Raw genomic sequence first — 15,295 nt, forward strand, 5'->3', positions numbered from 1 at the left:
CAAGGACAGTCTCAGTACATGTCCTGGGAACCAGCTGAATATCCTGAAGTTTCAATGGACTACTGTGAAATGTATACATTGTTGTTTAATAAAGATTGCAAATACGGGTGGGAAATAAAGCATGGGAGAACAAATTAATGGGTGGGAACTTAAAACAATGATCTAAAGAAAATTATTAAAACTTAGCATGGTGTGATGATCATCCCCTTAGCTTGTCCAATCAGAAGTAAGGGTTTCATAAAGTTGAAACATTTAGGGGTGGTACATGTAATTAGGAAAGTATAATTGAGGTAGTTTAGTTAGAGCAGTGTGGCAGTTGCAGCAAGAAAACGCTGCGAGATGGAGATGCTGTCCGAATGCTTAATACCTGAAGAAGCAGACTTAAAACTTTAAAGCTAAATAATTAGAAGAAGATCACGGAAGACTCGAGGAGGTGATAGAATTAGAAGAAGATCGGGGAAGAATCCAGGAGGAAGTTAGTGTCAGAGAGGGGTGAGACACAGGTGTCGAATCCAGAAGAGGCCATCTATCCTGTCCTGAAACCTGCCCTGAAGTCTTCTGTCACCTGAACCTTCAAGGGCAATCACTAACTCTTGGCCAGAGGGGTCTGATTTTCACACCATCCTAGGCAAATATATCCTTGTGTATTGTGTCAATGTACCTTTCTCTCTCTATCATCTTTTTCCTAGGGTAATTGTTGTTGTGAAATCTTATTCTAAATTGGGTAAACCAATCTTACTTCTTCAGAAAGATGGAGTTACCACTGTAATTTGTTTTACTCATATGATTAATCAGATAAACATTTAAAACCTTCCAGAGTCTGTGATTCTTTTAATAAGATAGTAAGGTATATGAACCTATGTCATACCATCAATTACTACTCAACTAAAATAGATCCATTTATTAAAGAGAGGGCTTTGGATCAGTAATAGATCAGAGAAATGATAGGTAAATGATCTCTACTTTAAGCTCTTCTAAAAATTGACCCCCAGCGGAGTTGACTAGCCTTGAGTGAGTGTGTTTATGGGCCCAGATGATTATATAGTGATAGATTTTCGTAGGTAGGTAACCCCATGGATGAACACCCCTTCGAGAGACTCCCCCAGATTTTACATCCCACTTAAAGCCCTGATGCTCTCTCAAATGAATGCTGAACATTCTGACTTTCTTTTATGCATCCATATACAAAGAGAATAAACCAAATCACTTTCCTACTTTGAATCTGTGTCCCTTGCTTCTCAATCGCCCACAAGTGTATTTTTCTATGGGATGGTCTTAACATCGAATATGTCAATTGAAAACATTTGATGGTGTGTGCTTAGAACTCAGTCCCATCCCTACTCCCACCTAGGCCATACATGACCTACCATTCGAAGTCCAGTGACCAGCCATTGAGTTCTTCAGTATTGCTAATAGTGGAGAACATGTAATTTGGCACACAAATAGTGTTTTCTTTTCCTCGTCTTTTTCTTGACTTTTTCTCTCGAAGGCTCTATAGAGGTCAGAGATTGTTCACAGGTTGCGGCGGAAGCATGTGTGGGGTTTTCCTTCTGGGAAACAGAATCAGAGTATGAGGGGCCTGTGAGACTCTGAAATATCCTTTCCCTACAGGTGGATGTCTTTTGGAGCCTTTGGGTTCTCTTAGAATTGATTCGACAGAGGGAGCAGTCCTCTGGTTTAGGACTATCAGGCAGACAAAGAAAAGTGAAGGCGTGAAGGTCCTTCTCTGACTGCTTATGTTTTCTATGAGGGGCTCTTCACAAACAGTATTGGCATCTTGAGAGAAAAAAAAAGTAAACTTTAAAAAATCTTCACAAAACAACTGAAAAGGCTGGCAATACCTTCAGATGCCAGGTGGTGGCAATTTAAAAAGACCATCAGACACAAAATCTAATCAGTCATATTGAAATAGGTATACTCTGATGAAAAGGCATCATGTGCCAGAGAGTGAAACTATCAGCTGGTAGCCATATCACTTCCAAAGCCGAAGCCTATCTGATAACAGGGTCATCGTGGAGCCTTGAAGTCACATTTCAGCTATTCCTCTGTATGGGAAGCTTGTATGAGGGATTTAAGGACCTTGCTCTATGTCAGAGGGAGTGGTCCCCTGCAATTCCCATTCACTGTCGATCCCGCGGCACTCCAGCACTAACTTGTTACTTTGCCACCATTCCTACTGCAATGACATGGTAGAGTTTCTTCTTTCGAATAACGCCTCCTTTGACGGGCGGGACCTATGATTGGCTCTACTTGAGATTCTTCCAAGGGTACTTCAGTTAAAGAAAAATATTTATTTGTGGTCTGTGCCACCCCACGCCCCTTATCTGTTTAAAGAATGGTATCTTTGTTCCTGTGGTATTCGGAGGGCACTGAGTGGCGACTTATGATTGAGGCTCCCTGTTTTCCGTTTTTACTGATTTTTACAGATAAATACAGACAGAAATATTCATTTTCTTGTCTGTATGTATTTTTAAATGTGGATAGAAACGGAAATCGGATTGCTTTTTTAGTAATTCTAAATACTGTATGCCATGACTGCCAGGTCAATAGATGTGTAGATTGATAGATAAGAGGGTTAAAAAAGAAAGGAATTTTAGTAAGGACGCTTTAACAGCAGTAGATATGCATGCACAAGGATGATACTGAAATTTGCATATCTTCATATAAGTGCACTGGTTTATCTTCTGCGGCTGTTCACAACACTGAAACCTGGCAGACATTCAAGCATAAGTGCCTATTTATCAGTTAAATAAATGTGGAAATATACTCATTTCAGCTTAAATTTTCCACAAAACCCAAAATAAATATGGATAAATACAGATAAAATTAGCAAAAAATAAATATGTATAAATGCAGACGGAAATGGCAAAAAACATAAATACCATAAAACCGGGATCCCTACTTAAAATATGCACTTAGCCTAGAAGTGTTTTTCAATTGCGTCACAAAGGAGTGGCGGATCTCTTTGGAACGGTAGCTGGAGCTTCACTAGCTCTTCCAGTGGGCGAAGGATCTTTCCTGTCGGTCACAATGGAAGGGCAATGCACAATACGTTAATCAGTTAATCCAACTGTAACCTCCCAATACATAGTTAAAGGTAAGAGGGCTTACTTAGCCTATTTCGCAATCAAGCTTAAGTTAGTACCAACTAGTTGAATTATAGAAGCATCTTCTAAAATATCCAAAACAAACACAGGTTACTGTATACGTTATATGTATAGCGACTCGCTCAGACCACGGATCTATGCAGTGGAGAAAAGATGAAGGAGAGAAACCACAGAAAAGAGTAGTCCACACTATAGTGTTTAACTTTCTTTTTCTTTGTGTGCCCCAAACATATGAGATAACCCTCCTTAACAAGGTAGGTGCACGGAAATGGGAATAAGGTGGAACAAAGGGGGCCACAAGCCATCCCTGACCAATCCCTACTCGTCATGTTTTTTAATTACGCTACCTGTGTTGAAGAATGACTCCCTCCTTGTTTTAAGGTGCAGAGTGGGGATCTAGCGGGATGTGAGATAAGCACATACATTCTGTAATATTGTTTCCCAGAAAATGCTTTCAATTCCATCACTACTGAAAATTAGTTGATGCAATTTCCTAAATTTGGATCTTTTTCGCAAAGATTGTTTGGTGATAATTACAAAATATCCTTTCTCTGAAACCAGTGTCTCAGTGAGCAAAGTATTTTAGAAGGTATACATTCTGATGACTGGAAATAACTAAATTTACAGCCCTCACAGGTGGAGAGCTGAGCCTTAAGCTCTGATGATAATCCCTCTTAAATCTAGTCAAAATGTCTTAACAGTTTAAATTCATTCATTTCTATATAGTGCACATCAGAAAAATGCATTCGCTGTGATTCTGATACTCTAAAACCTGTAGTTAGACCGTGGCACTGCCATACCTACCAACCTGAAGAACACTCTCACTGTGTGAGGAGGGGGCGGGGTCTTGAAGGGGGCAGGGCATCGTGCCGAGAAGAACCTACGAGGCACATTTGAGACACACCCCGCCAACAAGCCCCCTCCCCCCCTACCCCTTAATAAGACGCCGGCAGTTCAAAGCCTTGGAAAAAGAGCTGGAAAACCACTAGTTACACCGGTTTTCAGCTCACTTTCCCTGCCATTGTGTGATATCATCTCCTCACTGGGAGAACGTGTGATGGGAGCCGATATCGTGTGCCACACCGTGCCACCATGTGAGTTGGCAGGTATGCACTCCCCTCTACCAAAGCCTCTATGTTTGCCCCATTGCTACCATCTTTTAAGTTATGGAAAATAGATGTAAGGATCCTGTTAAACAAACCTCCATTTCAATGCTTCTGCAAACAACCCACTAACCACCTGCCATGTCAGGCAGGAGTGCCAATACTCGCAAGCAATATGGTCACGGAAATCCCCGGGACAGACAGAAGAGCTGATAGCAACAAAAAACATCTACCTGTAAAGCATGTGAAGTGATACATCATAGATGAGAATCTTATCTCAAAGTAAAAAAGGATAACACAGAACCAGATATAAATGAAGTCTATCCATTTTGCGTCAAGACCTAGTGTTGGTTTTTTACTGCTACGGGGTACCTGGTGTTCCTTGCCCAGAGTGGAGATGGTGCTTCTGTAGATATTACAAGGTCTGTAACTGGACTTGAGTCACTGGAGATGCTTTTGCGGAGCTCGACTTACATACAGAAGCACCAGCACCATTATGGGCTTCATAGGAAGATCTTTTCTACCAGCTCTTCTGTCTGTCCGCCCAATCTGTTGCTGGGATGAGGGTTCTGAAGAAAGCCTTGGTCCCCCGAGTGGGCATTCTTTGAAGGCAGAAATATAATGTCCCCCGCTTATGGTTGATTGACTCACCTGATATTTTTCCTTCCTATGTGACCTCAATACAATTTAGACCAGGTTTCGCACAATTATTATTATTATTATTATTAATAGCATTTGTTAAGCGCATGGTTGCACAAAGAACAGTGCGTCCCCGCGCTGAAAATCCCAATAATCATCATATCAGCCAAACTAAAGAGGGAAAACACAGGCCCTGCAGAAAAAACTAAACTAATTAGCCTTGGGGAAAAGAAAGGTTTTCAGCCTCTGTCTGAACCTTGCTTCAGACGGTTCCATCCTCCATTCGATGGGCAGGTCATTCCAGTCCTTACTGGCCAAAAGTCTAAACGACTGACCTCCCATCCTTGCTCTATGGATCCGAGGAACCACTAATAGCATGCTGCCCATCGACCTAAGATGGCGCGAGGGACGATAGATAGGAAGCAAGTCCTGGAGATATAAAGGTGCCTTTTTGTGAGCTATGCGATGGGTGATACACATAGTTTTAAATTTAATGCGTTCCTTAATTGGAAGCCAATGTAGGCAACGCAAAGCATGCTTCCCAGAAGCCCTCCTAGGGAGGTCAGGACAAGCCTAGCAGCAGCGTTCTGGACGCGTTGCAACTGCATTAGGCCTTTTTTACTGAGTCCACATAGGAGGGAATTCCCATAATCTAAATGGGAGGTGACTAATGCGTGAACCATTGTTTTCCTGGTGTTGGGAGGCAATAGGTCAAGGATCTTCCTCAAGACCTTCAGGATGCCATAGCATTTGCCAGCAACATTGTTAACATGTTTAGTGTAGGCAAGATTAGAATCCAGGTATATACCCAGGTTTTTGACTGTGTCCACCGGGGCAGGGACAGAGCCCAGTTCTGCAGGCCACCAGGCGGATGTCCAGATAGAGGGACAAGAACCAACGATAAGAACCTCTGTCTTATTACCATTAAGGCGGAGGTAGTTCTGTTTCATCCACCCATCAAGTGCCACCAAACAGGTCGAAAATTTCTCAGCATCCACAACTGGATCACGGGACAGATTGATCACCAGTTGGGTATCGTCTGCATATGAGACAATATCAACACCATATGACTCTACCAGTTTGGCAAGGGGTTCCATGTACAGATTAAATAATGTGGGGCTCAAAATCGAGCCCTGTGGAACCCCTTGTCTAAGACATCTTATACTGGATTTACATGGAGGGCAATGCACTTGAAATCTCCTGTTCATGAGGAAGGAGACCAACCACTTATGAGCAGGACCAATTATTCCCTTCTCACTTAAACGACCAAGTAATACGGAGTGTGATACGGTGTCAAACACCGCAGTTAAGTCCATTAGGACCAGTGCGGCCGTGTGACCCTCATCAGCCCTACTCCGCAACAGTTCTGTAGATAGAAGAAGGGCGGTCTCCGTCGAATGTTTGGCCCTGAATCCCGATTGAGACACGTGGAGGAGTTTATTTTCCTCCACAAAGCTCACCAACTGTTGGTTAACCAGTTTCTCTACTACCTTCGCACAATAGGGAAGGAGGGAGATTGGTCTTAAATTGTCCAGTTGTGTCATACTAATATGGGCTTTCTTTTTTATCGGGACAACTTGTGCCAATTTCCAGCTGTCTGGAACCAAGCATTCATGGAAGGATAGTGAGGCCATATTACCTATGTGCTCCGTTACCTGGGTAAGATGATTGCGAAGAATCCTCGCAGGGACCGCATCCAGGGGGGAGCCGGAGTGAATGTCCAATAAAATACTAGTTAGCTCCTCTGCTCGGGGGACCACAAATTCCCCAAGATTTTTCATTGCCTGTTTTACACGACTGGGATCTGGTGAGCTTGTGGGTTCTGAGTTTGTCTGAAAAGAAGCATAGATCTTTTCTACCTTCCCCACAAAAAAGTCCGCTATCTGATTGCATGACTCTATCGATGGGGGGACTTCCCCTGAACTCACTAGAGGGGCGGATAGTTCCTTCAGGATCATAAAAAGCTCTTTAGATGTATTCTCCGAACCGTCAATCCTCCTGTGATAATAGTCTCTTTTAGATTTCCTAATCTGACTGTGATAGGACCTTAATTCATTTTTGTAGACTTCACGTAGTGAGGAGGCATATTCCACTCTCCACCTACGTTCCAAAGTCTTACATTTAGTTTTAGCGGCACGCAACTCGGCAGTAAACCACGGAGCGGATTTCGTGCTCCGTGCCATAGCTTTTTGAGTCCAGGGGGCAACTTTATCGAGTGCACTCCCAACCCAGTCATCGTACCTCCTGCATGCCTCAGCCAAATTATCACTGAGCTTAGGGGGGTCCTGTTCTAGGGTTTGACTGAAAACATCGTGACTAAATTTCCTCCAGTCCCTGCGCCTCACTGCGGCGGGTTTCTGCAAAGGCACCCTTTTGGGCTGTCTTCTGATTTTAAGAGGGATCACATAGTGATCCGACCACAAGATCTTAATCGGGGCAGATACGCTTATATCTTCCCAATTTACAAAGATTGGGTCCAGCAGGTGCCCCGCTTGATGAGTGGCTCTATTATCAGCCAGAACAAACATCAAAGCTCTAAGGGAATTAATCAGGGACACAGCCTCACGGCAATTAACATCATCCAAGTGTACATTGAGGTCTCCTACAATCATGAACTTATTGTGGCGTAAAGCAGAAAGCGTTATGGCCTCCAGGAGACTCTCAATGAACATGGTAGCCATACCAGGAGGGCCTTAAATAAGAAAACCCTTAATGGTACAGTTCGGGCCAGCCGAAATGGAAAATAGCCCAGCTTCACAATTGTTAATGGCAGCCGGTTCAAGTGAACATGGCAATTCGGTTTTATGGACAATAGCTATCCCCCCCCCCTCTGGATCCCTCTATTAATTTGAAGAATATTATAACCGGAGGGGAGGGCCTCTCTAATATCAGGGAGGGATTGCTCGTCCAGCCAGGTTTCTGTCAAGAAAACCAGGTCAGGGTCGTCATCCATCAGCATATCATAAATGTTCAAGCTGTGACATTTCAATGATCGACAGTTTAATAGTAAGGCAGAGATTTCATTACCTTCCCTACCCGTCTCATGGTCTCTGTGGATTATGTAGCCACAACTCTCACACTTAGAGGGCCATTGCTCCACATGCAGCGTATGCAAGCATTCCGGTAGAGGTACCTTGCGCAGATGTAATAGCGCCTGCCTCGTATAGGTTACCATCCCACACCGGTCTGTGATGTTCTGACCAGGGGGACGGGCCCCGGGCCGCGTATGGTCGCGGACGGGCGTAGACGGGCTTGCCTTTGGCGCGCCTTCGGCGCGGCCGAGATGACTGATTACATTTATGCATGATGGTGGGGAGGTTTGAGGAGGGCGTAGAGCGTCCAACAACTGGAGCGCGTCCGTTTCCTCCCCTCAAGATGGCGTCTGAGGGGTGTGTAATTCCGGTGGCAGCCCCTAGATCGGCTGCACCGAGAATGTAAGAAAAGTGCCTCAGGTCGTTGGCGCGATGTTAATCTCGCCCAACGTGCATGCAAGTAGAGTTAAAACACACCATTAAAATATTTACAATTTTTTAAAAAAATGTGCAATACTTCATAATCAGACCAAGTAATTAAGGCGCTCTTAAAGTAAGCTGCGTAGCCCCCGGCTTTTCGCCTCAGGGGTAGATTTCAGGGAAAATCACCAGAATACTATTTCCCGTCCCTTAAATATGATGGGAGGGCGCAGAGCGTCCAACAACTGGAGCGCGTCCGTTTCCTCCCCTCAAGATGGCGTCTGAGGGGTGTGTAATTCCGGTGGCAGCCCCTAGATCGGCTGCACCGAGAATGTAAGAAAAGTGCCTCAGGTCGTTGGCGCGATGTTAATCTCGCCCAACGTGCATGCAAGTAGAGTTAAAACACACCATTAAAATATTTACAATTTTTAAAAAAAATGTGCAGTACTTCGTAATCAGACCAAGTAATTAAGGCGCTCTTAAAGTAAGCTGCGTAGCCCCCGGCTTTTCGCCTCAGGGGTAGATTTCAGGGAAAATCACCGGAATACTATTTCCCGTCCCTTAAATATGATGGGAGGGCGCAGAGCGTCCAACAACTGGAGCGCGTCCGTTTCCTCCCCTCAAGATGGCGTCTGAGGGGTGTGTAATTCCGGTGGCAGCCCCTAGATCGGCTGCACCGAGAATGTAAGAAAAGTGCCTCAGGTCGTTGGCGCGATGTTAATCTCGCCCAACGTGCATGCAAGTAGAGTTAAAACACACCATTAAAATATTTACAATTTTTTTTAAAAATGTGCAGTACTTCGAATCAGACCAAGTAATTAAGGCGCTCTTAAAGTAAGCTGCGTAGCCCCCGGCTTTTCGCCTCAGGGGTAGATTTCAGGGAAAATCACCGGAATACTATTTCCCGTCCCTTAAATATGATGGGAGGGCACAAGGTAATTAATTCTCACTTTCTTTGTGATTCCTCTTTCCCCCTCAGAATCAGAGTTAAGGACAGAATATTACCAGTGACTTCAATACAGACTTCCATATTCCATTCCAATAGCTTTATCTCCTTTACCGAGCTAAAATAACTCCCTTAATACTGTGGCAAGCCTGTCCATGTTATACAATGCTATACATGGGTGAGAAGAGGGTCCAGTGATGAAGCATATCAGTGTCCTTTCAAACAAAAATCCCTTCCTGACACGCCCATAGAAGACCAAACTCTTGACATTCTTTGTCAGTGCCAGGTTTGCACTCGTGCCCTCCTGGAGAAATGTCTGTTTTTTTCCAACTCTAATACTCCAGCCATGACTAGCAGCTCTTCTGAAGTAGGGCCTTTTAAATATATTGCTCCATGTTCAGGGATTCTGACATACAGAATGATCTGCTCCCCCTGTAGGCTAGGGGACTCCATGGGACTCTGCCCAGGTACCAGACATTTCACCAATTGCCACTTAAGTGATAGTGACCAATCTTGTTAGTTAAAATAAATAAATAAATACGTTAAAGCTATTTTGGTTGGATTGTGTGCTCTGCTTTGGGCCTGAGAGGTTTGCGACATATACCTCACATTATTCTTGGCACATGTAAACGATCACAAATCATTGTTGTGGAGTGAGATATTAGTATTTTAAGAGTTATAAGGTTGAGGTTAACCTTCGAAGAAGTATCTTTGTAGGACTGTGGAACCTAGGTACGATTTGAGTTGCAAGTCCCCCAGAAAGGCTGGTGCTAACTCTAAATACCTATGTGAGTACGCTCATCCTGATTGAACATCTAATGCCCATCGATTGGTAACCTGGTCAATGGTGGCTATGTCAGACTGGTGTACACGAACAGTCCCAAAGACTAACATGGGCCATAGACTCCAAAATAACAGAAATTATAGCATTTGGCACATAAGTGTTTCGGTCATGTCTCTGGCTAAGAAAGAGATCAAGAGATGTGTTTATATTTGTTCATTCCTCGTTTCATGCATATAATGTGCTTAGTAATACTATGGGTCCAGAACATCATTGGTAAACAAACCACAGCTGGAGCCCAGGAGCCACTGATTCCACTGGGGCCACTAGGACAAGATCTCACAAGCACTCAAGAGAAAAGGACCTGAAATTCACCAATTCCCCTGGCAAAGGGGAAAAGCAAAAATGTTGTCCTACACATACCAAGGCAACTCTCACCTTGCAAACATGCGCAGATCCTCTGGATTTTGTGCTGCTGGTACGTTGAGGATTACCTCTCGCTCGTGTTCAGATAGACTTGCCAATAAGTTCTCTGTCATCCTTTTGTTCAGAGGTGAATCTCCCCCTGGTAGAAGCTCAGCACTAGAATTATCCATACTGGGGCTGGTTAAGGTCATATCATCACTACTGGCTAGAAACAAAACAGAAAATGTTAGTTTACTAATTATACATACTCTTCTATTTACACATCATGGCCACTGAAACACACACACACACCTACTTGAGGACACATTGAGACTAAGCACCCTTTTCAGAGGAGGACTGCATTAAGACATGGCTTTCCACAAAACGTAAGGATGGGGCACTTGAACCAAATACAACTTTAACGAACACATGATCATATTTATGTTGAAGCCTGAGGATTTTTTTTTTTGTATTTTAAGTAATGTAAATACTTGCAAGCTGGCAGCTAAAACTTGCTATAAAGAATTAAAGACCATGAGCTAGAAGAACAGCTAGAATAACAGCAAAACGGCAACATGTTGGAACTCAACAATACACGCTAGCTGAGCAAGGCCATAAACAGAACAAAGAAACTGAAGCCCAAATCAGCCTAAACTCACGTCCAAAACCATGGGTTGGAAACACATCTTTCTCCTGCATGACACTAAAATATGGGTCTTCACCGATGTATCACATATCGCACAGGAGAAAGGAGTTAGAGGCTGTGAAAAGAGTCCTAATTCCATGTTTTGTGGCACACCTATGAAATGCTGCTCAATTAGGGAGCTATTCTTCATGCAGACCACTGTAGCCAGAGGGTTGTTCGGCAGTATAATAAAACATTACACAGAGGATGTTGATGAACATTGTCTTGACAAATATTGTGGTGTTCGTGTACAAACCTGTTCAATGATGTCCCCTCCATACCTATGGTTAGTCTGCGCTTTTATCCAGGTGGGTTGATCAAAGTCATTGGAAAGCCAATGAACATTGGTTCTCTTCCCCTCTTAGCTCCCATTTGAGCCAAGCCTTTGGCTCCAGGTGCTTGAAGGGTTTAGAGGTTCTGTAGTTGTGTTGTAAACTTAAATTAATTGTTTTGTGTAAATGAAACAGAGGTGCGTTGTTGTGCCTCCTCCAAAAGCATCCTCGTTGCCATTTTATGTTGTGATGTAGAAGGAAAAAAGGCAACCTGTCAAGCGTAGTAGAAGGTACATTTATTTGTACAGGAGGTGATCAGTAAGCTGTAGGGTAATATCCACCCAGAACAAACTCACCACTAGCTTACAAACTGCCCACTAGCTTGAAATAGCTGAAAATGATCCACATTACGACAATCTCTAGAGAACGCGCCAGCTTTCACCATTTTAGACACGACGTAAAAAGCTTAGACACAGCATGAACACCTCAATTCAGTCATCAGACTTCCAGTACTGAGACTGCAAACAGTCATAAGATTATAAGCAGGATCCGGGAACATTGCTGAATTCCCCTGTTAGTAATGTTATCAACCACTCCATGTAAAACAAAGGCAATAATAAATGTAGGGAAAAAAAGAAAGATTGTTGAAAGTACAGCTTTCAGTAGCATCATTAAAAAAAAGGCTAGTTATAGCTACCAACTAAAAGGCACATGACATTTTTATAAATAATACAAAATTATTTAAAACGCGGCTCTGGCGGACTGTTGAAATATTAATAATTGATAGTTAGTAGGCTAACTTTAAGGTATGGGCCAACGTGTTTGCTCCCATGCATAGATCGACGAGTTGTTACTCCCATGGTCCAGAACATGTAGCATAATGAAAAATGTAGCCGTTTTTCTGAGCGGAATTTGCAACTTTGACGCTACATTATTGACTGTTTGTTCTGGTGACCGTTAAGAGAATCAGGCTGGACTACCTTTCAGTAGCATGGTTGTCTTCTCTCAGGGTAACACAGACTCCAGAATTCAGGTGAGAGGGGTATATTTGAAGCAAAGTGGAAGATGGGAACCACCAGCCACCTCACAGCTTGTCACAGCAGCTAATGACGACACAGAATTGCCACCACTAGTTCTATGGGTATGTAGTGTATTGTATTGTAATTGAATGTATATAGCACTTACTACCCCTGAGGAGGCGTAGAAGCGTGTTTTCGGTGAGTCCGGAACCCATAAAGGATTAGTGGTGAATTTTTATACTGAAATATGAAAGTAATTTGAGTGGTGGATACGTTAGGCAGTTATTTGGATTGAAAAGAATAGAAGATGGAAAAGGTTTGCATTTATATAGTGCTTGCTACCATTGATGAGGTGTTGACGTGCTTCTTCGGTGAGTAGCACGCTATTCCAGAACCCATAAAGCTTAGTGGTGAATTAGTATAGTGACATATGAAGTAATTTGAGCAGTACACATCATGATGACAAACTGACATTTACGCATGCAATTTGTAAAATGCAATTGATATAACACAGAGCCCTGTCTGCTGAGGGATGAGTTGCTGGGCCACACCCTGCAGAAGTGAGCCTGCTTGGAGAAGAGTTCCTCAGCCTGGCATCCAGATGACCTTTTGGAACTCTTGGGATGCCCTTAGGTTGCCAAGCTGATGTGAATGAGAAGAATCATTAACAGCAGTCTGCTTTGGTTGGGTGCTTGGAAAGGATTGACACCTGTTTCTTGTTCGGTGACCCTCCTGTGCAAAGCTACCAGGAAACGTGTGTGCCCCTCGTTGCCTATACGGAACCTCGAAGACCACCTCTGTTCCACCCCTGACCTGAAGCAGTCAGAGACGTTGCAAGGTGAGGCTTTGTTGAATCCCTACCCACAATCCCCTGAATCAGTTGAGCATTTGAAATCCTGACCTATAAAATGAAACTGCTCCTCGACTGCAAGAGTTTGTGTCCCTGGGTCTGTGGCCAATCTGGCAAGAGAAAAACTCAATTGCAACTGGCAGTTTTAGAGATATTGCACTATTTCTTAGAATCATTAAAAGCGTGGACTTTCCAGATGATAGGGTTCTCACCATTGAAGGTTCCTGTGAATTAGGAACTGCCCATTCATTGCCTGATCAGCATCACCAAGTCTTGGTGGGCTCTTCTAGTGATTTTGGGAAGTGGGCATTTGTTTGGTCTACATTAGCTTCTGTGAGAAGTAACATAACCCTCACAATACCCTGCAATCCCTTCAAGGAGTGCACAATCTCTCAGTTTAGAGAAATGCACTGGTACCTTTTTCTACAAGACTTGTAACTGGAGTGGACAGATTCTGAACTCTATCTATTGAGAACTGATCTTGAGCATTTGATGGTTCGGTCTCTTCAGTCCAGGCTACCAAAGGGAACCAACAGATTACCTTGTGAAACCAGAATAGTCTTGTGGATCCTTCTGTTCATCATTCACAGCTCAAATGATGGTCTCTCGCCCCCATATCCTACCCTCTGGTTCCACGGATGATAGGTGCTCAGGAATAGTGTCACATGCAGGTACAGCCTCATATGATCGGTGCAACCATATATACCAGATGGAGCAACACATGTTAGGTGCAGCCTCATATGCTTAGGTGAAGCTATGACCTGCAAGGAACATTCTGAGACACTAAGGTATATCCACATGTCTATCCAAACATTATTCACGCCCAGGGGCGGCTCCTCCAATAGGGCGGAGGAGCGTCGCCCCACTGCTTTCTCACAGTGCGAGAAGCAGAAACATAAAATGGTAATAACTTTCAGTTATTACCATTTTATGTTTGGATGCGGGTGGGCGGGGCTGCTCTGTGAACAGGTGAGGAGTGGTGTGCCCACTCCTGCCCTGGATGCACAAAGACTGTTTGGTCAGCCCTCTGGGGCCGCCCAAACCAGACATGCGCACTCTTCCCTTCTCCATGTAGGCTGCAATGCAGCCTACATGGAGAACATGGCCACCCCATAAGCGCCTGGCTGGGCACCGCCCCGACTAATCGCAACGCTGTTGCAGCGTTGTGATTGGCTTAGGAAAGGGAGCCTGGCTGCCTGCTTCCTGTTTCTGCCAGAGGCAGGAGAGCAGGAGCCGAGTAGACGCGGACCCGGCTGGCGTAAAGGTAAATTTTAATTATTTATTTTGTTAAATTATTAAATTAACCCCCGCGTGACCAGCCATTGACCCCCCACGTGACCCCCTGCACCCCCCTTGAGCCATGCCAGCCACGACTGCTCACGCCTCAATGAAAAAATACTCCTTCTAACCACCCTAAAGACAAGCTGCGTCCCCATCCAGCCACACTACGTACTTCCATAGGCAAGTGGAATCTTGCCACCGCTTCTCTTCCACGGGTACTACTGTGTTTCAATCCCTAATCTTACTTGTCGCCACCTCAGATTCCTGGCCCAGCATGTCTAATGGACTCCTTGATGTGCACTATAGCCAGGATATCACAAATCCTTATAATTATAGGTACACCCATACTTCATCCACACAAAGGTACATCATCTTTCTCAATCCAAACCAAGAGGTAAAACACAACAAAGGCACAAAATGATCATGCACAGTACAAGGCTTTCTCTTGAATCTTTGGAGTCTTTGTAGTGAAAGCACAGGCCATACTCTCACAATGCGAGTACACTGGCCCCTAATGAACTCGGAGAGCTGTTTGAGCTCACAGTGACTAGCACAGGTTGAAGTCCATTGGGTACATTCCCCCCCCTTCTGCCACATCTGGGTGGTGGAATAAATACCTGGTGCCCCTTCAAATTTACAGTTGTCCATTACTGCTTCAAGGTTAATAGGTAGCCTCCTATGACATCAGCCAGGAGGCCCATCTCGCTCCCACTGGAGAGCACTGCTCACCGAGGAGCGCGATCTGTAAACAGAGT

General features: G+C 44.1%; 1 protein-coding gene across 2 annotated transcripts in view; it reads right to left on the reverse strand.

The window, feature by feature from the left end:
- NPRL3 (NPR3 like, GATOR1 complex subunit) overlaps window positions 1-15,295 on the reverse strand; it is a 343,712-nt gene that overhangs the window by 61,193 nt on the left and 267,224 nt on the right. For both annotated transcript variants that reach the window (XM_078663075.1, XM_078663074.1), the window contains one exon: window positions 10,467-10,659. In XM_078663075.1, the coding sequence (XP_078519201.1) occupies window positions 10,467-10,659 (193 nt within the window). The remainder of the gene's footprint in view (window positions 1-10,466; window positions 10,660-15,295) is intronic.

This window comes from Lissotriton helveticus, chromosome 10, assembly GCF_964261635.1.
Source record: "Lissotriton helveticus chromosome 10, aLisHel1.1, whole genome shotgun sequence".
Classification (NCBI taxonomy): domain Eukaryota; kingdom Metazoa; phylum Chordata; class Amphibia; order Caudata; family Salamandridae; genus Lissotriton; species Lissotriton helveticus.